Source organism: Engystomops pustulosus, chromosome 4 (assembly GCF_040894005.1).
Source record: "Engystomops pustulosus chromosome 4, aEngPut4.maternal, whole genome shotgun sequence".
NCBI lineage: Eukaryota > Metazoa > Chordata > Amphibia > Anura > Leptodactylidae > Engystomops > Engystomops pustulosus.
In genome coordinates, this window is record NC_092414.1 from 30,703,533 (window position 1) to 30,721,439 (window position 17,907).

The 17,907-nt window shown below is 46.8% G+C and overlaps 1 protein-coding gene across 2 annotated transcripts in view; it reads right to left on the reverse strand.

The window, feature by feature from the left end:
• The window catches only part of MAML1 (mastermind like transcriptional coactivator 1), a 41,825-nt gene that overhangs the window by 3,099 nt on the left and 20,819 nt on the right, over nt 1–17,907 (reverse strand). Inside the window, exons 2-4 of one of the 2 annotated variants that reach the window (XM_072145626.1) lie at nt 1,868–3,310; nt 1,338–1,610; nt 612–726 (exon numbers count right to left, since the gene is read on the reverse strand). In XM_072145626.1, coding sequence (XP_072001727.1) covers nt 612–726; nt 1,338–1,610; nt 1,868–3,310 — 1,831 coding nt within the window. Of the gene's footprint in view, nt 1–611; nt 727–1,337; nt 1,611–1,867; nt 3,314–17,907 lie in introns of both variants that reach the window. The other variant, XM_072145627.1, reaches the window with a different exon arrangement.

Here is a 17,907-nt window from a genome sequence, read left to right on the forward strand (position 1 = left end):
CTACAGTAATGGTGGTGCGCCTACCTGCATCCACATACATCTAAGCTCATAAACTGATAAATCCTTTTAACATCTTCAAAATAGGGCTATGAACAAAAACTAATCAAGATCTGCCTTAGGCAAGGGCTACAGGATAGCACCCAGAGTAAGTAACTGACCCCCTGGGCACCCACAATAACCCCCATACAACAGAGAAAGGGGTAGTGCCTGACCATCTCCTAGCACAGCAAAGCAGCTCATACGCATCATACTCATCCACAGGTCCTGGCACAATGCTGACGTTAAAATGTAAACCTCTGACAAAATCAAAGAATTTTCAATGACTTATAAAATATATACGATCACGTTTTTTAAACTCTACAAGACTGTATAATGAGTAGGGAAGAGCTGCCCCCATCACCTATCCTCACTGGAGTGTCCCTGTTATCTGTCACCCAGAAGTGTAATTGCAATCCTGCCAACTTTCTAATTGGAAACATTTCCTTAAAGGGTTTTCCATTTGCATTATTCTCCAATTTGGAGGTAAAATATCCCAACCCACACAATGCACAACCAGCCTAAACGTACTGCGCAGGGAGAGGAATATGAGATCTAAGGCTCAGTGACCTCACCTGGGAAAGGACCCACTGTCTGCTGTGGATACGAGTTCTGTTGCTGGTCCTGGTACTGAGGGGGAGGTCTGGTAAGGTGCCGCTGTAGTTGCTCCTGTTGGTGCCTTTGCTTTTCCTGGAAAAAAATAAATAAATAAATTCAGAAGGTTTTACAAATACCCTAAAAAGTTCCCAGCAGGCGGGTACTGACGACCAGAGGAAATGACATCCTGGCAAGGCCAAAAGCAGGGTAAGTGTACAGTCTCATTAGTAGGTACAGTGATTACTGGGAGTCTGCACAGGCTCCATCTGAACAGTGCTCTACAGCGCATGGCTGATCACCTCTGGATTCACTTTGGTGTTTCTAAAGATAGTCATCCCACCTCCAAGTACCCCATGTAAATACGACTGTGGAGCCAATAATCTACCCCCGCTATTCACATGCCGTACCCACTAGATCACTAGAGGTTTGAGCCGGTCCATAGGTGAAAGATAAAACCGTTTTAAAAGTTTATGTCCACAAGGTTAACTTTTAATATGTAATTATTTGCAAAATTCCACACAAATTTAGTCTTCGGTGTTCCGAGCACTGGCCTACTAAAACAGTGCTCCAGTTTTAGTAGGTCATCACTAGTATGCACATAGCTCCCTCTAGTGGTGGCTGAGGTTATGCCCTGTGTCATCATTTCCCTTTCCCTGTACGGAAACTCCGCATTAATGTCTCTGCTGAGTGATGTGGGGACCTACCTGCTCTGCTAGGAGTTGCTGTTGCTGCTGCTGGCGCTGACCCAAAAGATACTGCTGTTTCTGCTGCTCCAGAAGTAGCTGCTGCTTCTGCTCCCGCTGCTTCTGCTGCTCCAGGAGAAGCTGCTGCTGCTTGATCAGGGCCTGCTGCTGGCTGCTCAGGTAAGGGGCACTGCCGTGGTTTCCAGCCATAGACACTGCAGGGGGTTGCGACACCACACCGGGTCCACCCACAGACACAGGGACACGAGACACATTGGGCTGGGGATTTTGGTCCTACAAATTTTCAATAGAGAAGAAAATGTCATATAAAACAGAAACAAGTCCCTCATCACATCTTGTTACATACTGTGAGTTTTTGACAAATCCCATTTATACAAATGTATCAAACTGTATCATTCAGCTTTTGGCAAAGAGCTATTCCTTTCAACCCTTCATCCTCAGCTCTGCCAAGCATGCATGTGTTCTCGAAAATGAAGAAGGGAAGTAAGCGAGAAACAATAAAACCATTAGATGTTGATTAAGACATTTACCTGCCCGTGCGATACTAATGGTCGATAAGGAATTCCAGCTTTTTGTTTCATCAAAAACATTCGGCTCTGTTCCTCCGTCATAGGAGGCATCTGCTGCTGCTGCTGCGACGTCTGCTGTTGCTGCTGCTGTCGCTGCTGCTGTTGCTGGAGATACGACATCATTACATTCTTGTTCTGATTTTGGCTTAATACCCCCGGGCCACAGTCAACCTCATAATGTGAGAGGGGCAAGGTGTTGCCATAGTCCAGCATGGCATTGGGACCCGCAGGCTGGTTGGGGGGTTTATGACTAATCATATTCACGTGGTTGGGCTGCATGTAGGTGGCGCCGCCACGGGGGGAGTTTTTGTTCATGTTAGGCATCATCAGTTTCTGATTATTAAAGTCTTGCTGGTAAACAGAAGGGCTGGTGGGCTTATCCATGCTATATGGGACACCTAGAGGGCTCTGAGAAGAAGATCTGGACTGTGGTGGCCAGTTGGTCATCTGACTTGACTGATGGACCTGCTGAGCCTGCTGCTGGTTCTGTAGCATCTGGTCCCGCTTCTGCTTAGCTGCAATCTGCTGTAGTTGGTGCGCGGAGGACATCTCTTTGGTAGCTCCAGCTCCCTGTCCACTCAGTAATACATTGGGTAAAGGTCTCTGCACATTTTGTGATTGGCCTGATGGTTGCATTGTTGTCTGGTTAGGCGATTCGGTCACAGTCTGAGACGACTGCTGGAACACAGTCTGCGAACCACCTACCACCGGAGATGAACTGCTTGTAGGCACTGGAGGGGCCCCACCGAAGGGCCCGCAAGACGACGACCTGACTTGTGGCGACCCATGGGAGTCCTGCTCAAACCTTGCAGGAGAAAACTCAGTCTTGATATGAATGTCTTGTGTCGACGGGGTTTGTGTAGCAGAATTCGAGGCGTCATTGTCCTTTTTGTCCTCAAAGTCGTCGCTGAAAAGATCCTTCATGTCCTCATCGGGTACAGACTTGTTGAGTTCGTCGATGAGCTCCTTCCATTCCTGCTCGTTCAGGTTCAGGTCCGGCATCAGATTATTCTGAGACATGGACCCGCCGACCCCGGAGAGCATACACGGCAGATCATCCACCGGCTCCTGCTTCATTTCTTTGCTGATGCAAAGCGGGAAGTCGTCGGCGTCCCCATTGCCGTTGAGCTGCAGCCCCGAGTCTGGATGACACTTTTTCACCCCATCGAGTCCTATTGAATGGTTACCATTTATCTGCAAGGAGTCTCCGCTGGGGGGCTTATTGTCCAGCTGATGCAAGGGAGACACCGGAGGCATGCCATTCGATGATCCGATGACCCCGGATAATCCGTCATCGTGTCGGAGCTTCTTGGACACTGAGAAGATATCTCCATATCCGTTCGGTTGATCTCCGTTTTGAGGCGACGCGGCACTGTCCAGCTTTCTCTTCACGGTTTCATGAAGCTGCTGGAAGGAAAGGGAAAGATAAATCACTCAGTTATACTCGTTCACACAAATTCAGAAAATTCACTAAAAAGATCTGCTTGCAGTCATTGAATGGCCTAAGGTCTATTCACAGATATGTGGAAGAACCTCTGCCGCGAGACTGGAGGTGGTCTCCAAGGTCCCATAGTCGGACATGCCCTGCGCAATAGTCGTCGCATACTCTGCGTTGGTGTAGTTCTCCCAGCTATACACCGGGGGGCAGTAGATGTAAACCTTTCAATAACTCCGCTGCACAGCACAGAAGCTCCACTAAGTGTCAGCCAGAGAAATTCCTCTGTGGTTATGGTGACCTTTTCGGATAAACGTGGAGCCTCGGCCTTAGCATTCCTCCCGCTGAGGACTTGCTTTTCTCTTCCGTATGTATCTCACACAAGTAAAACCTGCTCCTTGTACTTGGCTTTCCATTCTTTCTACCAACATAATCACTCTATACTTTTTGTGTGTGTGTAGTCCGACCAAAATCATCTTAAGCCGTCTCATAGAAATAGATGGACGCACAGACCTGCCACTACATTCATATACAAGATCTGATTATGGGAGGGGGGGGGGTCACAGTGGTCGGACCCCCAGTAGGTGAGCGATTAAAATATAAAACTTGTGCTACCCCATGTATAAAGGGAGTGGTCATACAATCTCCAAATTATTGTACAAGTTTGGCCCTTTTTGTTTTTTGTTTTTTTTACAGCAGAAGGTTTGTTACAATTGTATCAATTTCACTCTGTGCTTTGTTTCATGCACTGATACAATGTGCCAAATTATCATGACACAAGGGATTTAACTTAAAAAAAGAAGAAGAGGATTAACTGCAGTCCTGATGCATTGTAGCAAACCACCAGCTGTGAGCAGTATAAGGCCTATAGAAGAGAAATGCTATAGAAATATAAACCAGTGACTGTAGGATGGGACAGGACATGCCTATAGCTGTCCCCCACACATGTAAACAATCCCCGTCTATGGGCCAGATAGATGCTTGGGGTCACGACATCTGCAAGTGTTTTTCTGGTACAGTGTATTAGCAGCCAGTGTACGAGATCTGACATATCCTTGCGTCACCTCAGCTTCCCTCGTCTTACCCCGTGTCCTCCTGTTATTTCTTAACCGAGCAGAAAAGGATCTAAACTAAGGACATGAAGAGAACGCCATGTGAAGAAATGTGCTGACCAGCTCACAGCTCCCCAGAGCTCACGTAGTCGTAGTCTGAGTCACCCACGAGGAGGGGCCACAGACCAGACACAATATGGGACAATTGTCTATGGGCATGATAGAACTATATCCTATTTCAATGAATTTTGGGTCTGCCACATTTAAGCGTCCTCACATACGCAGACTATAAAAAAAAAAAAAAAAAAAAAAACTTTGGGGACTACATTTCAGATTCATATAAGTTACACGCAGTAGGGGCAGTGTAAAGGCAGGTGAAAAATTTGGTCTGACAAACTCAGTCCACATGTTGGCTTGTTCACAACAGCACATTGGATCGGCCGTACTGTATAGGAGCTGGGAAAGCCCGCCAACACGCAGACCAAGATTGTTGGGCCAAACTCAACTGTGTGCAATAGCCATAAAGCTGACCGTGCACTTTCGGGAGCTGTCGAACCACACCAATCTAAATCTTACGTGTATGGCCGCCTTTAGATCAGACTACACAGGGTAGATTTGTAGACTGTAACCATGGAGGCAGAGTTGTATGCAGAGGATATAAAGCTCATCAGCGGGAGTTCAGGGTTTTACTACAGCAGCCTGTGGTCTCAGCCTCCTCCTGCAGTCTTCCTCTCCTCCACACAATCCCCCTCCCTCCTCCGCTTGCTCAATGTCCACCAGAAATGTGTTGTTCACCAATGAGCCGGCTCCTTTATGTGAACAATGGAGTTGGTTCTCGGTTGTGGGCCGGTGGTTTACTTGACCACGTACCCAATTGGGTAACCTACTGGACCGGGAAGATCCCAGGGTAGGAGGAGCAAAGAGGCTACTGGAGCGTGGAGAAGCCGCGACTTGTAGCCTCATGTTCGACTACTCTACGCCCCAGTAGCCGCTTTACAAAATTTACATATTTGGGCAATAAAGATTTTAAAAAGATAGCAGGGAGAATCGTGGTGGTAGGTTTGGGGCCAAAACTGAAAAATCTATGACCAGCAGAGCATTTCAGCCTTACAGGCCCCACCAAAATAAAACTCCATCAAATAAACTCAGTTGTTTTTTTTTTTAGTTTTAATGACTCGGGGGGGGGGGGGGGGGGGTACAAGGGGAGTCTTGGAATATTTAGGACATAACTGATGCCTCGTGCTGCCTCCTGGTTTTGTCCAGGCCCTCTCTATGTAATGTACGGGTAGTATCGCCTCCATCTGCAGGGTGAAATGGATGAGTAAGATTTACACCCACACGAAACCTGGAAGCAGCGTCTCACACGTGAAAAGCAAAGTGATTCCCGTTCTCACGGACGGCGACGACACAGACAACCGTTTTCTTCCAAATAGGGCAATTACATAGCAAATATGTATGAAAGGAATGACAGAAGTGGAGAAGATCTGTATAGGGTTCTACAGGGAAGCGATGGAAGTTATTATATGTAGGGCTGACCAGGGGATAGGTAGACCCCCAACCTGGGGTCATCAGATGCTAGATAGTAAATAAGTAATAAGCGAGTAGAGGAGACGTAAGATGGAGACACTGGTAGCCGGCCTGGGAGGGGATGGGAAGGTCTGTATGGAGGACGTCTCCCTCAGGCATGTGGAAACTAGTATCTCATACAAGACAATCCAGCTCCTCTGTTCTCCAATTACAGAGCAAACATCTCCCACCCCTGCCGCTGTATACCTCAGCCATGAGGAGATCCCCATTCACACGCTACAGGGACGCCATGCTACTAGTCACAGAAGCCGTCACTAGAATGGAAACTATTTTTCCGTAAGCCGCCGCCATTAGAAAGGATAAAGAGTAGGGAAAATGCTTGTACTAAAAACCCACACAAAATGAAAGGAACTTTCCCGCCCCCTGACATTCCCAAAAGTTCAGTCCTAACAATCCCTGGAGTGACTTGCACCCATCACTGTTCTCCTCTAGGAGGTTACAGGGAAATTCTATGGAAAATCCGCACCTTATTCCAGACAGAACCTCAAAGCAGTTTCCTACGCTCCACGGGATCATCCAATCATAATACTAGTCTATGCCAAGATCCACGGGTCTCATAGACTGAACTTCATTGGTTTGAATCCACCAGGGGGCGCAGCGCAACCCAAGCCTAAGGTTCATGTATTTCTGTGCTTGAGACCTTGAAAGGGACCACAAAGCGTTGGTAGGACCAAGGCTTTATTCAGGCGAGGGACAGAAGTCAGAGACTATGGATGAGACATCTATTTTTTGGATAACCCCTTTTAAAAAAGGAAATCTGCCATCAAAATCCATAATGATAAAGGGACACTTACCCCGGGCACAAGGACTGTGGTAATCATCTTATTATATTTTTCTAATATGGCCTCCTTCCTTCTAAAATCAACTTTTAAAATGATTAAAATTACCAGAGCCCCTCCGTGCTGTTCAGGAAACCTTCCCCTTCCACTGCTCGCTGTAATCTCACAGACACCAACAGCCTGTGGTGCTACAACACAGAGAGGCTATGGTAACGCATCCCAAGAGTCCTTGTGACTCATTTGCATAGTTTAAAAAGTTGATTTTAGAAGGAAGGAGGCCATGGATAACAAATATAAGAAAATTACCAGAGTCACAGAGCCTGGATCTATGTCTCCCTGGTTTATAAAACTGGATTTTGATAGTAGATTTCCCTTAGCAAGAAATACCATCATGGTCGCTTAAAAAGCTTAAAGGGGTTAAAGAAAGAATAGGACTGCTTTGACCAAATACAGCACCACCTCTGTCCGCAGGTTACGTCTGGTAGTGCAGGAATAAGAGCCACTCCAGGTCTTGCAGGATCTCATATCCAGTGACAGCAGAATATAAAAAAACCCTTAAAGGGGCAGTGCACAGTCGATGTGTATTCAATGCAAGGAAAAACAACAAGACTGGAAGGCCCCTTTAAAGGTGGTAATTTTTTTATCACAGCTACATAAAACCCTGCTGTCTTGGATGTGTTAATGTGCCCTCATTACAAGGAAAAACAGCTCATCTTGTCTTCCCGAGGCTTCACACAGAATACAATAAGATACTTGACATAGCCTGAAGCTAGATCCTTAAGAGGCCCCAAGATACGGCCGGCCGGTCACGGGATGGACTTCCGGTAACAATGGGTGCAGTTACTGGTCATTCAGAGACAGAAGGCGCATTATGGGAGAAACCCCTGTCACTAGTCACACACATGGGGAGACGGCTATGCACGCCATGAGCAAGCGGCCCCGTCACTCTCTGCTACTCCCGGCTCACCCCAAGAAACCCAACCTGGCGTATAACCTGAAGAACTTGTTCCACTGGTGGCAGAGAAGAAAAGATCTGGGATTGGCTTTCAGTTAAAGGTGCAATGTACAGCCAGAGCCCGAAACATGGGAATCTATATCCATGCCCTTCCTACACGCACATAGTAGGGACTAGAAGCCGCCTAAAGTAGGGTACGATATGTCCTTTCTAGTAATCCTTCTCATGTGAACATGAGCAGAGAACAGTCATATTGTGCCCGAGACGAGTCAAGTTTAGAGACTGCAGGAGGCTGCATCACTTTAAATGCCCCCTCTTCTGTTCTATAGTAGCTACAATCATGCTTGGTGTCATATTAAAAGAGAAGAATCATTTTTCAGATAGAATCAGGATTGCAATTCTGTGATCCACACAACCTGAGATATGGGAAGGAACTGGATCTTAATTCTAATTAGGAATTTAAGTGCATCTTTCTCTGGTTCTGTAGTGTACAGAACCGTTAACTTGATGCGATTTGAAAGATGAAATTATTTCCTTTAAAATTACACCAAAAAGGTGCTTATACCTCTAGGAACTATAGCACTGAACATAGGAGCTTCTGAAGGGACAAACCCCACTGCAGCCTCTGAACTTGACTCATCTCAGGAAAAAGATGACTATCTTTCTATAAAGATGATAGGTACTGGTTATAGCCTCTACGGTAGTTTCTCCTAGTGGTAGACATATGGGGGGGGGGGGTATATACTGCAGAAGGGAGCGATCCATCCAGATAAGTGTGAGGATGATGTCGGCTGTGTGTAAAGGTTAAAGGAACACTCCCGTCACAGCCGATTCATTGAATAATACATGGTGTGGGGCCTGAAGGGAGGAGCAGGTCCTCATTGAACAAATCAGCAGTGACTGGAGTGTTCCTTTAACACTTACCACTTGTTATACAGAGGAGCGTCACAAGGAAAGTGGGAGAAGACGCAAATGTAATTCAATAGACGGACTGAAAAGATGGCCGATATCACGTTTCCATCACAGGTTGTGGGTTGCCCACAGACACGGTAACCCCAAAAGGAATCCACTAGGGTGTGAGAGGAGGGGGATGCAGCTGCAGTCATTCCCCATGTGTGTGTAACCAGATCCATTTATACATTTGCAGGAGGAATAACCAAGGAACGGAACAAATGTAGAAGTAACGACTATTTTGTTCAGCGTAGAACATTGTATCCAGGGATTCAGTAGTGACCCCCCGTCTACATCTGCTATAACTTAGTGGCACACTTGTGGCTATCTTGTAGCGTGCAGGACAGGCGGCACATGCGTGCTCGTGCCCGCTGGGGCGCAGAATGCCAATACGTCCGTTGTTTTGTTTCGGTATCAGTGGAAACGGGCAGGAAAACACAGGCGGGCTGCGGCTCCATGCTATTTGTTCCAACATGAATGACACTAAGCCTTAATGCTCTCCTTTGTCTGCGGGGCTATGAAGAATGCTGAGCTGTTGCTTTAGCAACGGAGGCCCGCGTTAACCCCTATGCTGCCGGCGGGGGCCCGGCCGGGCTCAGGACAGCTGGTCAGTCTAGTGGTAGGAGAGGTCAGAGCAGAAATGTGCAGAGACCACGGAGGGGGAGGTAGGGGAACATCTGCAGCAGCGGTGGAGGCGCTCGCTCCCCCTTCCCCTCCACACACACACACAGCTTGTCCTTGCAAACTATTTCGGAGTTTAGGAACAGGAGGCCGGGGAACCTTGAGCAGCTTCCTAGATTATAACATTATAATGTGTAATGATTACAAGATGTTACACTGGGAAAGACATCGCACCCCCCTTCATCCAAACACAAGACGCAGAGATTAATATAAACTTATGGAGATCAGGAAACTGATTTATACTCAATGCTATGGACCAAAATCCTAAATGAGAAGTAATAATCTTGTATTTGTATAATAGCTATGGACAAATCTACCATCTTACTTACAACTTACTCATAGATCCAGGCTCCGTAACTTTGGTAATCATCTTATATTTGCTATCCATGACCTCCTTCCTTCTAAAATCAGCTTTTATATTTATGCTAATGAGTCAGAAGGACTATGGGGTGCGTTACCATAGCCTCTCTGTGCAGGAGCATTTCCCCCTGACTATGTGCTGAAACTTTCTCTGCTACAGTGAGATAACACCAGGCAGAGATGGAGGACGAGACGTGATCCTGCACAGTGTTACAGCCCAAGAAGCACAGAACCATTCTGGCTCATTTGTATCATTTTAAAAGTTGATTTTAGAAGGAAGGAGGCCACGAATAGCAAATACAAGGGTCACGGTGCCTGGATCTACGCGTAGGTGTCCCTGGTATATCATAATGGATTTTAATGGTAGAATTTCCGTTAAAGTTAGAAACAAGAACATTTACATACTCACCTCTGACACTTACGGTTTTAGGGAAAACCTGTCTGGAAGTTCAAGGGGGTTACAAGACCTGCTTCTTCCAATCAGTGGCCTCCCAGGACCAGGGGACAACGCAGGAAGTGACTTCCAATGGGAAACAGAAGTCCCAGGAGTCCCATTGGATGAAGCAACTTCCGGTTTTTGAACCTACAACAGGAAGTTACCCAAGCAGCGCAGGAAGCAGAGGAATAAGTAGGTGCACTTTTATTCCCCAACCCAGTTTTCCAGGAGACACTCTGGGTAAGGTTGACCCACCGCGACAGATATACAGCAAGCAAAAATGTAGCATCTGAGACAATTCTTCACCGATTTGGTATAAAAGCAAAACATACACAACGCACCTACACCCTGACTATAAGCCAAAACTGTAAAAAAATACCTTACCAAAAGCCCCTAAAAGACTAAAAGCCCCTTACATGAATTTATAAACAGCGCTTTAAAATTGTACAGACATTCACTTTAGGCACATGTCTCATGCACCCCCCCCCCCCCCAGGCCGCAGGTTGCACACACCGTAATGGCAGTTTTGTGCCTCCACCAAAAATTAGATCCTGCTGGAAGCGCTATGTAGAGAAAGGCACTGAGATTCCCAACATAACTTTATTATTCAGTTTTCAAGAGACTCCCACTTGAATCCGTATGCTAATGAGACAGTGGGTGCACCCAGAGCGTCTTAATCACTTCCCTCTCCTGTCACCCAATTTTTCTCACAAAATCTATGTATATCTGATATATCTGAAATAGCCGACTTTTCTGATGGAGAGGGTAATAGTTTGGAAAGGAATAACAGCACTCTGGGTACCAAGTCCTCATTACCATATAGATTACAATGGGAATTTCTCAGAAACAATATAAACGGAAAGGAATATAAAAAAAATATTTTTTAAATCAGAGAATTTCTCTATAACATGCCGCTTAGGTGGAGATGATAGACTCCCTTTTATGGGGTCACACCTCAGAGTTTATTTAGACTTCTCCTGTTACGTCTCCTGTGGACCATGATAAAGATGACAGCGAGTGGTCCAAAACCACCTAAGGCTAAATTGTGCATTGGGTTTTTATTTCTATTTGGATTTCAGATTGACAATTTTCTGCTATGGGTATCCATGGACTTTAATATGGATAATCCTGAACAGTTATTCAAAAAGAGCGTCCGTCACTGAGACCCCATTACGCTACCAGCCCCCCCTCAAGTAAGGTATGAAAAGGTCTTTACCTATAAAAATATAGCCTCTAAATTCAAGAAAATATGACTCTTCTTACATGAGATGAGTCATGTTTTGTGGTTACAGGAGTCCAACTTCAGCTGACCCCATCTTCTGTTCTATAATACCAAGAAATATGATTTGTCTCTCATATTAAAGATAAGGATCACATCTTTCATATGTCATTTGTGAGCTACAGAACCTGAGATACAGGGAAAGACAACTATGGGGACAGAAAATTGGTGTAGAAGCCCTGAAACACTTTTGCGACCCGCCAGGCACTATGATTGTTATCCCCCTTACGGAAGCTCTGGATCAGCGTGAAGGGGTGCAGCGAGCCGGAGGGAGGTGTTCATGCGCTTTACCCAAACCATACGAACATTCACCCTGAATGTTTTGTTTTTTGCACAAAATTAGTTTTGGACACCAGCTGGAGAGATCAGGAAGCGCCAGTGCATGGTCGGAAATGCAAGCTGCAGATAAAAAAAAAAAATTCAGAAAATGGGCGGGAACTGGATCTATAACTGCCTGTATGTCCAGTTCTGTAGATCCAGTAATGTAAAGTTATGGTATCGGAAAGATGAGATTCTTATCTTAAAAATGACACAAAGAGCATATTCCTAAGTGCTATAGAGCCAAAGACAGGGGCTTCTGAGGCGACACCACTCCTGCAACCACCAAATTTGACTCATCTCATGTGAAAATGGGATGAGAAGAGTCATATTTGCCTGACTTTGGGGGAGACTTTTTTTTAAACAGGTGAATGTGTCAGATTTCACATAGGTCAGGGATGAAATGTCCCAAATTCCCACCTCTGAGGGAGCTAATGGTTTAGTGGGGTAAAAGCTGGTGGCAGGTTTCCGGACATCTACCACCAGGATAACAGATGGTAATCCAAACACACTGACCTACCGATGTGCAAATGAGCCTAAGGGGCTCCATAGCCGTTAATTGATCCCAGAGCCCCTCGGGCTCATTTGCAAAACTTTAAGCTTTTTTGTAAAAGCAAATGCATAAGGATGCCATCAGAGGGGGCCCACACCAGTATGTTAGCGTCCTTGGTTTACAATCCCTCATCCTGGTAAGAGCAGGTTCAGACCTTGCGGTGGAATAGTGACATGGAAGGAGTGATGGAAGACGACTAATATATGGAACGTCCACCTATCTACCAGGCTTCTGGGTGGTCACTATTACAATCTCTGGAGAGAAAAAAAACAAAAAAAACACACGTCTCCCATCCATACACAAGACGACATAAGGGAATAAGGCAACATTCATCGACCACTGATCAAAGACATTCTACAACAATTGCCGAAAAAATGAAAAACCGCCCTGCGTTTGTGAATCATCACTCAATAAGTCTGCGGAAAGTCCAGCAGCAATCTGAGGGCTGGAAAGTGATGAGCGGACACGGGTTTAGCAGCTTCCCCACTGCGGATGTAAGAAGTCATCTGTGAGGAGCAGTAACTCAGATCAGGGATATCTCTCCAACACAGAGAGTGCTTTTTAGCCGGGCGCTGGGGAGGGGTGCACAAAACTACCAGTTAACCCCTTACGGCCTGGGGTAGGAGGTAGGCGGGCCCCGCAGCCCAGCAGGATGGTTCACTCTTCAAACAAATTGTTCTGCTCAGTGAAATCTGCTTCTCCCCCACCCACGCAAACACGAAACAATGCATTCCTGCAGGCTCACAGTAACGTACAGTGCAAGGCTTGGCCTGCTCCAATACCTACAGGAAGAAGCCGCCATACTACACCACTCAAAGCAACACTGTGCACAGTATAACACCCCTTATAGGAGCGGAAAAGGCTTTCCTGTGTATTAAGGTTAACCAGCAAGTGCACCGGGGGAGGGTCGCAGCAAACAAGTGCTCCTGTAGCGGTGATTAACACATAGCCACAGCCCTGCATCTCACACACATCTCTTACAGCATTGATCACCTCTATACATAACTGTCTTCGTATTGGTCGTCATACAGACAAAATCCTTTGACATTACAGCAAATATGAACCACGAAAACTTCGAAACGGGTACTGAAAACACTTCACACACAAAAACTTTTTTTTTCCCCTCCCCATTCACAAACTTGTGGTGCAAGACAGCAGTGACATCACTAGAAAGATACCGGGGTGAGCCACCAGCCCCAGCCGGGGAAAAGCAGGGCGAGTTTCACTTGCTTTCTGCTGGAAGGACAAGGTTTGGGCTTTGGGCCTTGTGTAAGCAGGTTACCAGATCGTGTACACCCCATGGTCACACACAGGGGCAGATTAAGACTGCAATGGTCCCTGGGAGGTATGAATATTACAGCCCCTACAAGTCTGGAATCACTTCCTACATATGGTACTAGCATCAAGCTTCCTGGGGATTGGAGGATGCGTATCGTCCACCTGCAGTTTCAGGGTCTTTGGATCTTTTGTGTGTTGAGAGCAGGAACAGATAATACAAGGATTTTATGCGTGAAGGTCCTTCTCAGTATAAAATTTGTGGGTGGTTTGGTTGGTCATGGGCCCCCTAGAAGGGGTGTGGGCAGAGTAACCAGGACCCTCCCCGTCAATCACTGTGTGTGGGCAGAGTAACCAGGACCCTCCCCGTCAATCACTGTGTGTGGGCAGAGTAACCAGGACCCTCCCCGTCAATCACTGTGTGTGGGCAGGGTAACCAGGACCCTCCCCGTCAATCACTGCGTGTGGGCGGGGTAACCAGGACTCTCCCCGTCAATCACTGCGTGTGGGCGGGGTAATCAGGACTCTCCCCGTCAATCACTGCGTGTGGGCGGGGTAATCAGGACTCTCCCCGTCAATCACTGCGTGTGGGCGGGGTAATCAGGACTCTCCCCGTCAATCACTGCGTGTGGGCGGGGTAATCAGGACTCTCCCCGTCAATCACTGCGTGTGGGCAGAGTAATCAGGACTCTCCCCGTCAATCACTGCGTGTGGGCGGGGTAATCAGGACTCTCCCCGTCAATCACTGCGTGTGGGCGGGGTAATCAGGACTCTCCCCGTCAATCACTGTGTGTGGGCGGGGTAATCAGGACTCTCCCCGTCAATCACTGTGTGTGGGCGGAGTAATCAGGACCCTCCCCATCAATCACTGTGTGTGGGCGGAGTAATCAGGACTCTCCCCGTCAATCACTGTGTGTGGGCGGAGTAACCAGGACCCTCCCCGTCAATCACTGTGTGGGCGGAGTAATCAGGACTCTCCCCGTCAATCACTGTGTGTGGGCGGAGTAATCAGGACCCTCCCCATCAATCACTGTGTGTGGGCGGAGTAATCAGGACTCTCCCCGTCAATCACTGTGTGTGGGCGGAGTAATCAGGACTCTCCCCGTCAATCACTGTGTGGGCGGAGTAATCAGGACCCTCCCCGTCAATCACTGTGTGTGGGCGGAGTAATCAGGACTACCTGTCCTTCCTAGCAATCTAGTTAGGAACCACCCTGCTTTTAACTCTGACATTCTGCTCCAAAATACATAATCCTATTTGATAGGTCTTGCCACTGTGATGAACATAGAATACAGATTTCAGAAGAGTCTTGTAAAGAGACAAGCACCTGTCTGCTCATCACACAAGATCAATGGAGGTTAAAAAAAAAAAAAAAACAAATCCTACTAAACCTATTGGCCCAAGACGCTACAGACCCACCTGCACAGAAGATCCACTGGCCTCATGTATATATAGTCCAACGACATTAGAAGCAGCGTTTGACGTAAGCGCCAGGTTCCAAAGTTTTGTACACAGCCGACGGTTATTCAACTAAGGATCCGTAAAGTTTACAATTGCACTTCCTTATTTCAAGGAAAGCCAAGCGTCCTCCCCTACGTTCACATGTTCAGTTTCTCAGATGCAGTTTCTGAAGCCAAAAGCAGGTGGGGATCATAATGGGTGAGAAGATGGAGAGGCGATCCTCCTCCTCCTCCTCCTCTTTATCAGTCCACTCCTGGTTCGGACAATGAAAAACAGAATGTGTGAACGCCGCTTAGGGAGGTAACAGGAATCCCAAATGAACAGTTAGGACATACTAGATCCATGTAAAATTAAATGGGTTGGGTTAAGCTATACATTTATTCCTTCTAAGAAGTTTTCTGAAACAAGCCCCCAAAGTAAGCTCCACATAAGAGGGACCTTTTTGGGTTTTGCAAATTTCATGGAGGCCCTAGATACGATATGGTTGGCAGCTCTGTGCTATCCTATAGGGAGTTGAAATGGTCAAGACCTTTAATTGCCAGGTGGTATGAAGACCCCTCAGACTAGTTTCACCCTCTGTAGGACCGGACTGATAATATAACCCCCAATCACTTCACCCACTACCATGAAATGTACCACGGTCGGCCCGCAAATCGTAAAGTTCATGCTTTTTCTCTGCACGGCTTCTTCCAAAATTTGCTGGCAGTGAGCAAATCGTCGGGAGGGAAATGTCCTACTGCTCAACAGGTGTCCTCGGGGCGTTTGCGGTGGGGACCTCAGGATCGAGTTACAATCAAGTAAGTTTATGTGGGGCCTAGCACTTTAAGAAAGCAAACACTGCACCCTGCCCCGGAGACATACTCCAGGAGATTTCTATAGAGGGAACAGGGGAAAGCATACGGGAATCCCTGGTAGAGCGATCGATGGAGAAGGTGTGTACAAAATATACACCAAAACATCTAATAATATAGCGGGTCGCAGTGCAAGGTCTATGGATCGATAATAAGGGATAACGGAGGACCTTAGCGATTTTAACTCTGGCCCTCCGAGCGATACGACTGGAGGAGACGTAGGCCTGGCGCGGTGACTCCTGACTCCGCACACAGCAGTGTCACGCACTGTGCCACTACTCTGGCGCTGCCACTGAGGCTAGAACGGAGCCGAATTGAAGATCTGTTTCCTGGCATGCTCGCAGAGGGCGTAACTACTGATAAAACGGTGCCAGGTTTCTTTGCCTTGAACTTTATAGCTCTACTAAAAAAAATAATAAGTCTAAAGTATCCACATAACACACACACAAACATGGCCACGGTGTGGACATCTGAGGCTCGGCTCAGACTATCCCGCTAGGTGGTAATCACAGCATAGACTATGCTTGTGCCCGCACCTCACCAGTGTAAGGGGCAGCCCGAGGGGCCAGCACAGAGGATTTTCTCCTGAAAACGGTTGACTACCTACTTATACAGTAATTCTGGATCCCTGCCACAGACAGAAGTGCCAGCATTGTGCGCTCCAGTCTGCCGGGTGACTTGAATTTCAATATACAAGTGCTCCCTCTTAACAGCTAGACAAAGGCCAAACCTGCCACCCAAGCCAAGACAATGCAGGAAAAAACGTGCGACAGCGTCCTCGCCTCCAAGTTAGAGGACCCCGAGGAGTCCAGAGGCAGGTCCTATCATCTAAATGATAAGACAGGCGTCCTCTAGAGAGGGGGGTATGGGATAGGACAAAGGCTGGGGATGCTAATGAGTAACTACAGGTCTCTAACGAAGAGCTAATGGCCGGAGGATATAGGTAGGTGGGAGGTCGGTGGTTATCTTGTTTGCACCATAAGAGAAGAGATAAGTCCAGTCGCAGTCCTCTGGCACTTGCTGTTCCTATAAGCAAAGTTATCAGAATAAATGGATTTATGCCGTCACCTAATTAACAACTATAAGGAGTTCATACTCGTCAGGTAGGGACGTATTCACACTCACAGCAGGGGGCAGATTTAGCAGACACATTTTCAGCAAGACCTGTGGACTCTCAGGCTACGTTCAGGCCACGTTTGCCTTATGTTACAATCACCCTCGTGAGCAGCGTTCAGGCCGAGCAGTAATGCTTTTCCATAAAAACTAATGTGATCGGTAACGGTTCCTCAACGCAAGGCAAAGGCCACGTGTGAACGCAGTCTTAAGGTTTTTGGACAGGACGTTGAATCCTATGACACTCGCGGCTTATCAAAAAGAACAGCCAAGCATGCAAGTGTATGAGGAGCTTAGAGGAATAGCTATAGCCACGGGCCTATATACACCTTTATGTTAGATGCAGACGTTCCGGATAAGCTTTGGATTTCTAGCATGGAACTAGGTGCAAAATAAAGGATATTAACAATACAAACATTATAAAACCTGCAGCGTTCCGATTTCCTGACACACTCAAAGCTAATAAACCTTCAGTAGCAGAATCATGAAACCATGTAGTGACTCCACACATAAAAAAAAAAGATTGAAACAGCGCCACTCCTGTCTATAAGTTGTGCGTGGTATTGCAGTTTAACCTCCTTTAAAGTGAACTGAACTGCAATACCATACCTAACCTTTGGCCAAGGGTGGCGCTGTGTTTTGAAGAAGGCTGCCACAGAAATGGGGGTCAAATTAGGTGTTCAACTCCTGGACTAGAAATACTCATTATAGCCCCCAACGACGGGGGAGAGGGGATCAGATAGATAGATACATATTTATTGGGGTGCCCATTTAAGAACTACTTAGTAATAGCCTCAGCTCAAGGAGAGATTTGCAAAGATTTGCTAAAATCATGAATAATTGTTTTTTTTTTAAATGGAAATATTAAAACAATCCACGTTGCCCCGTTGCGGCACTATGGGTGGGTTGCTTCAC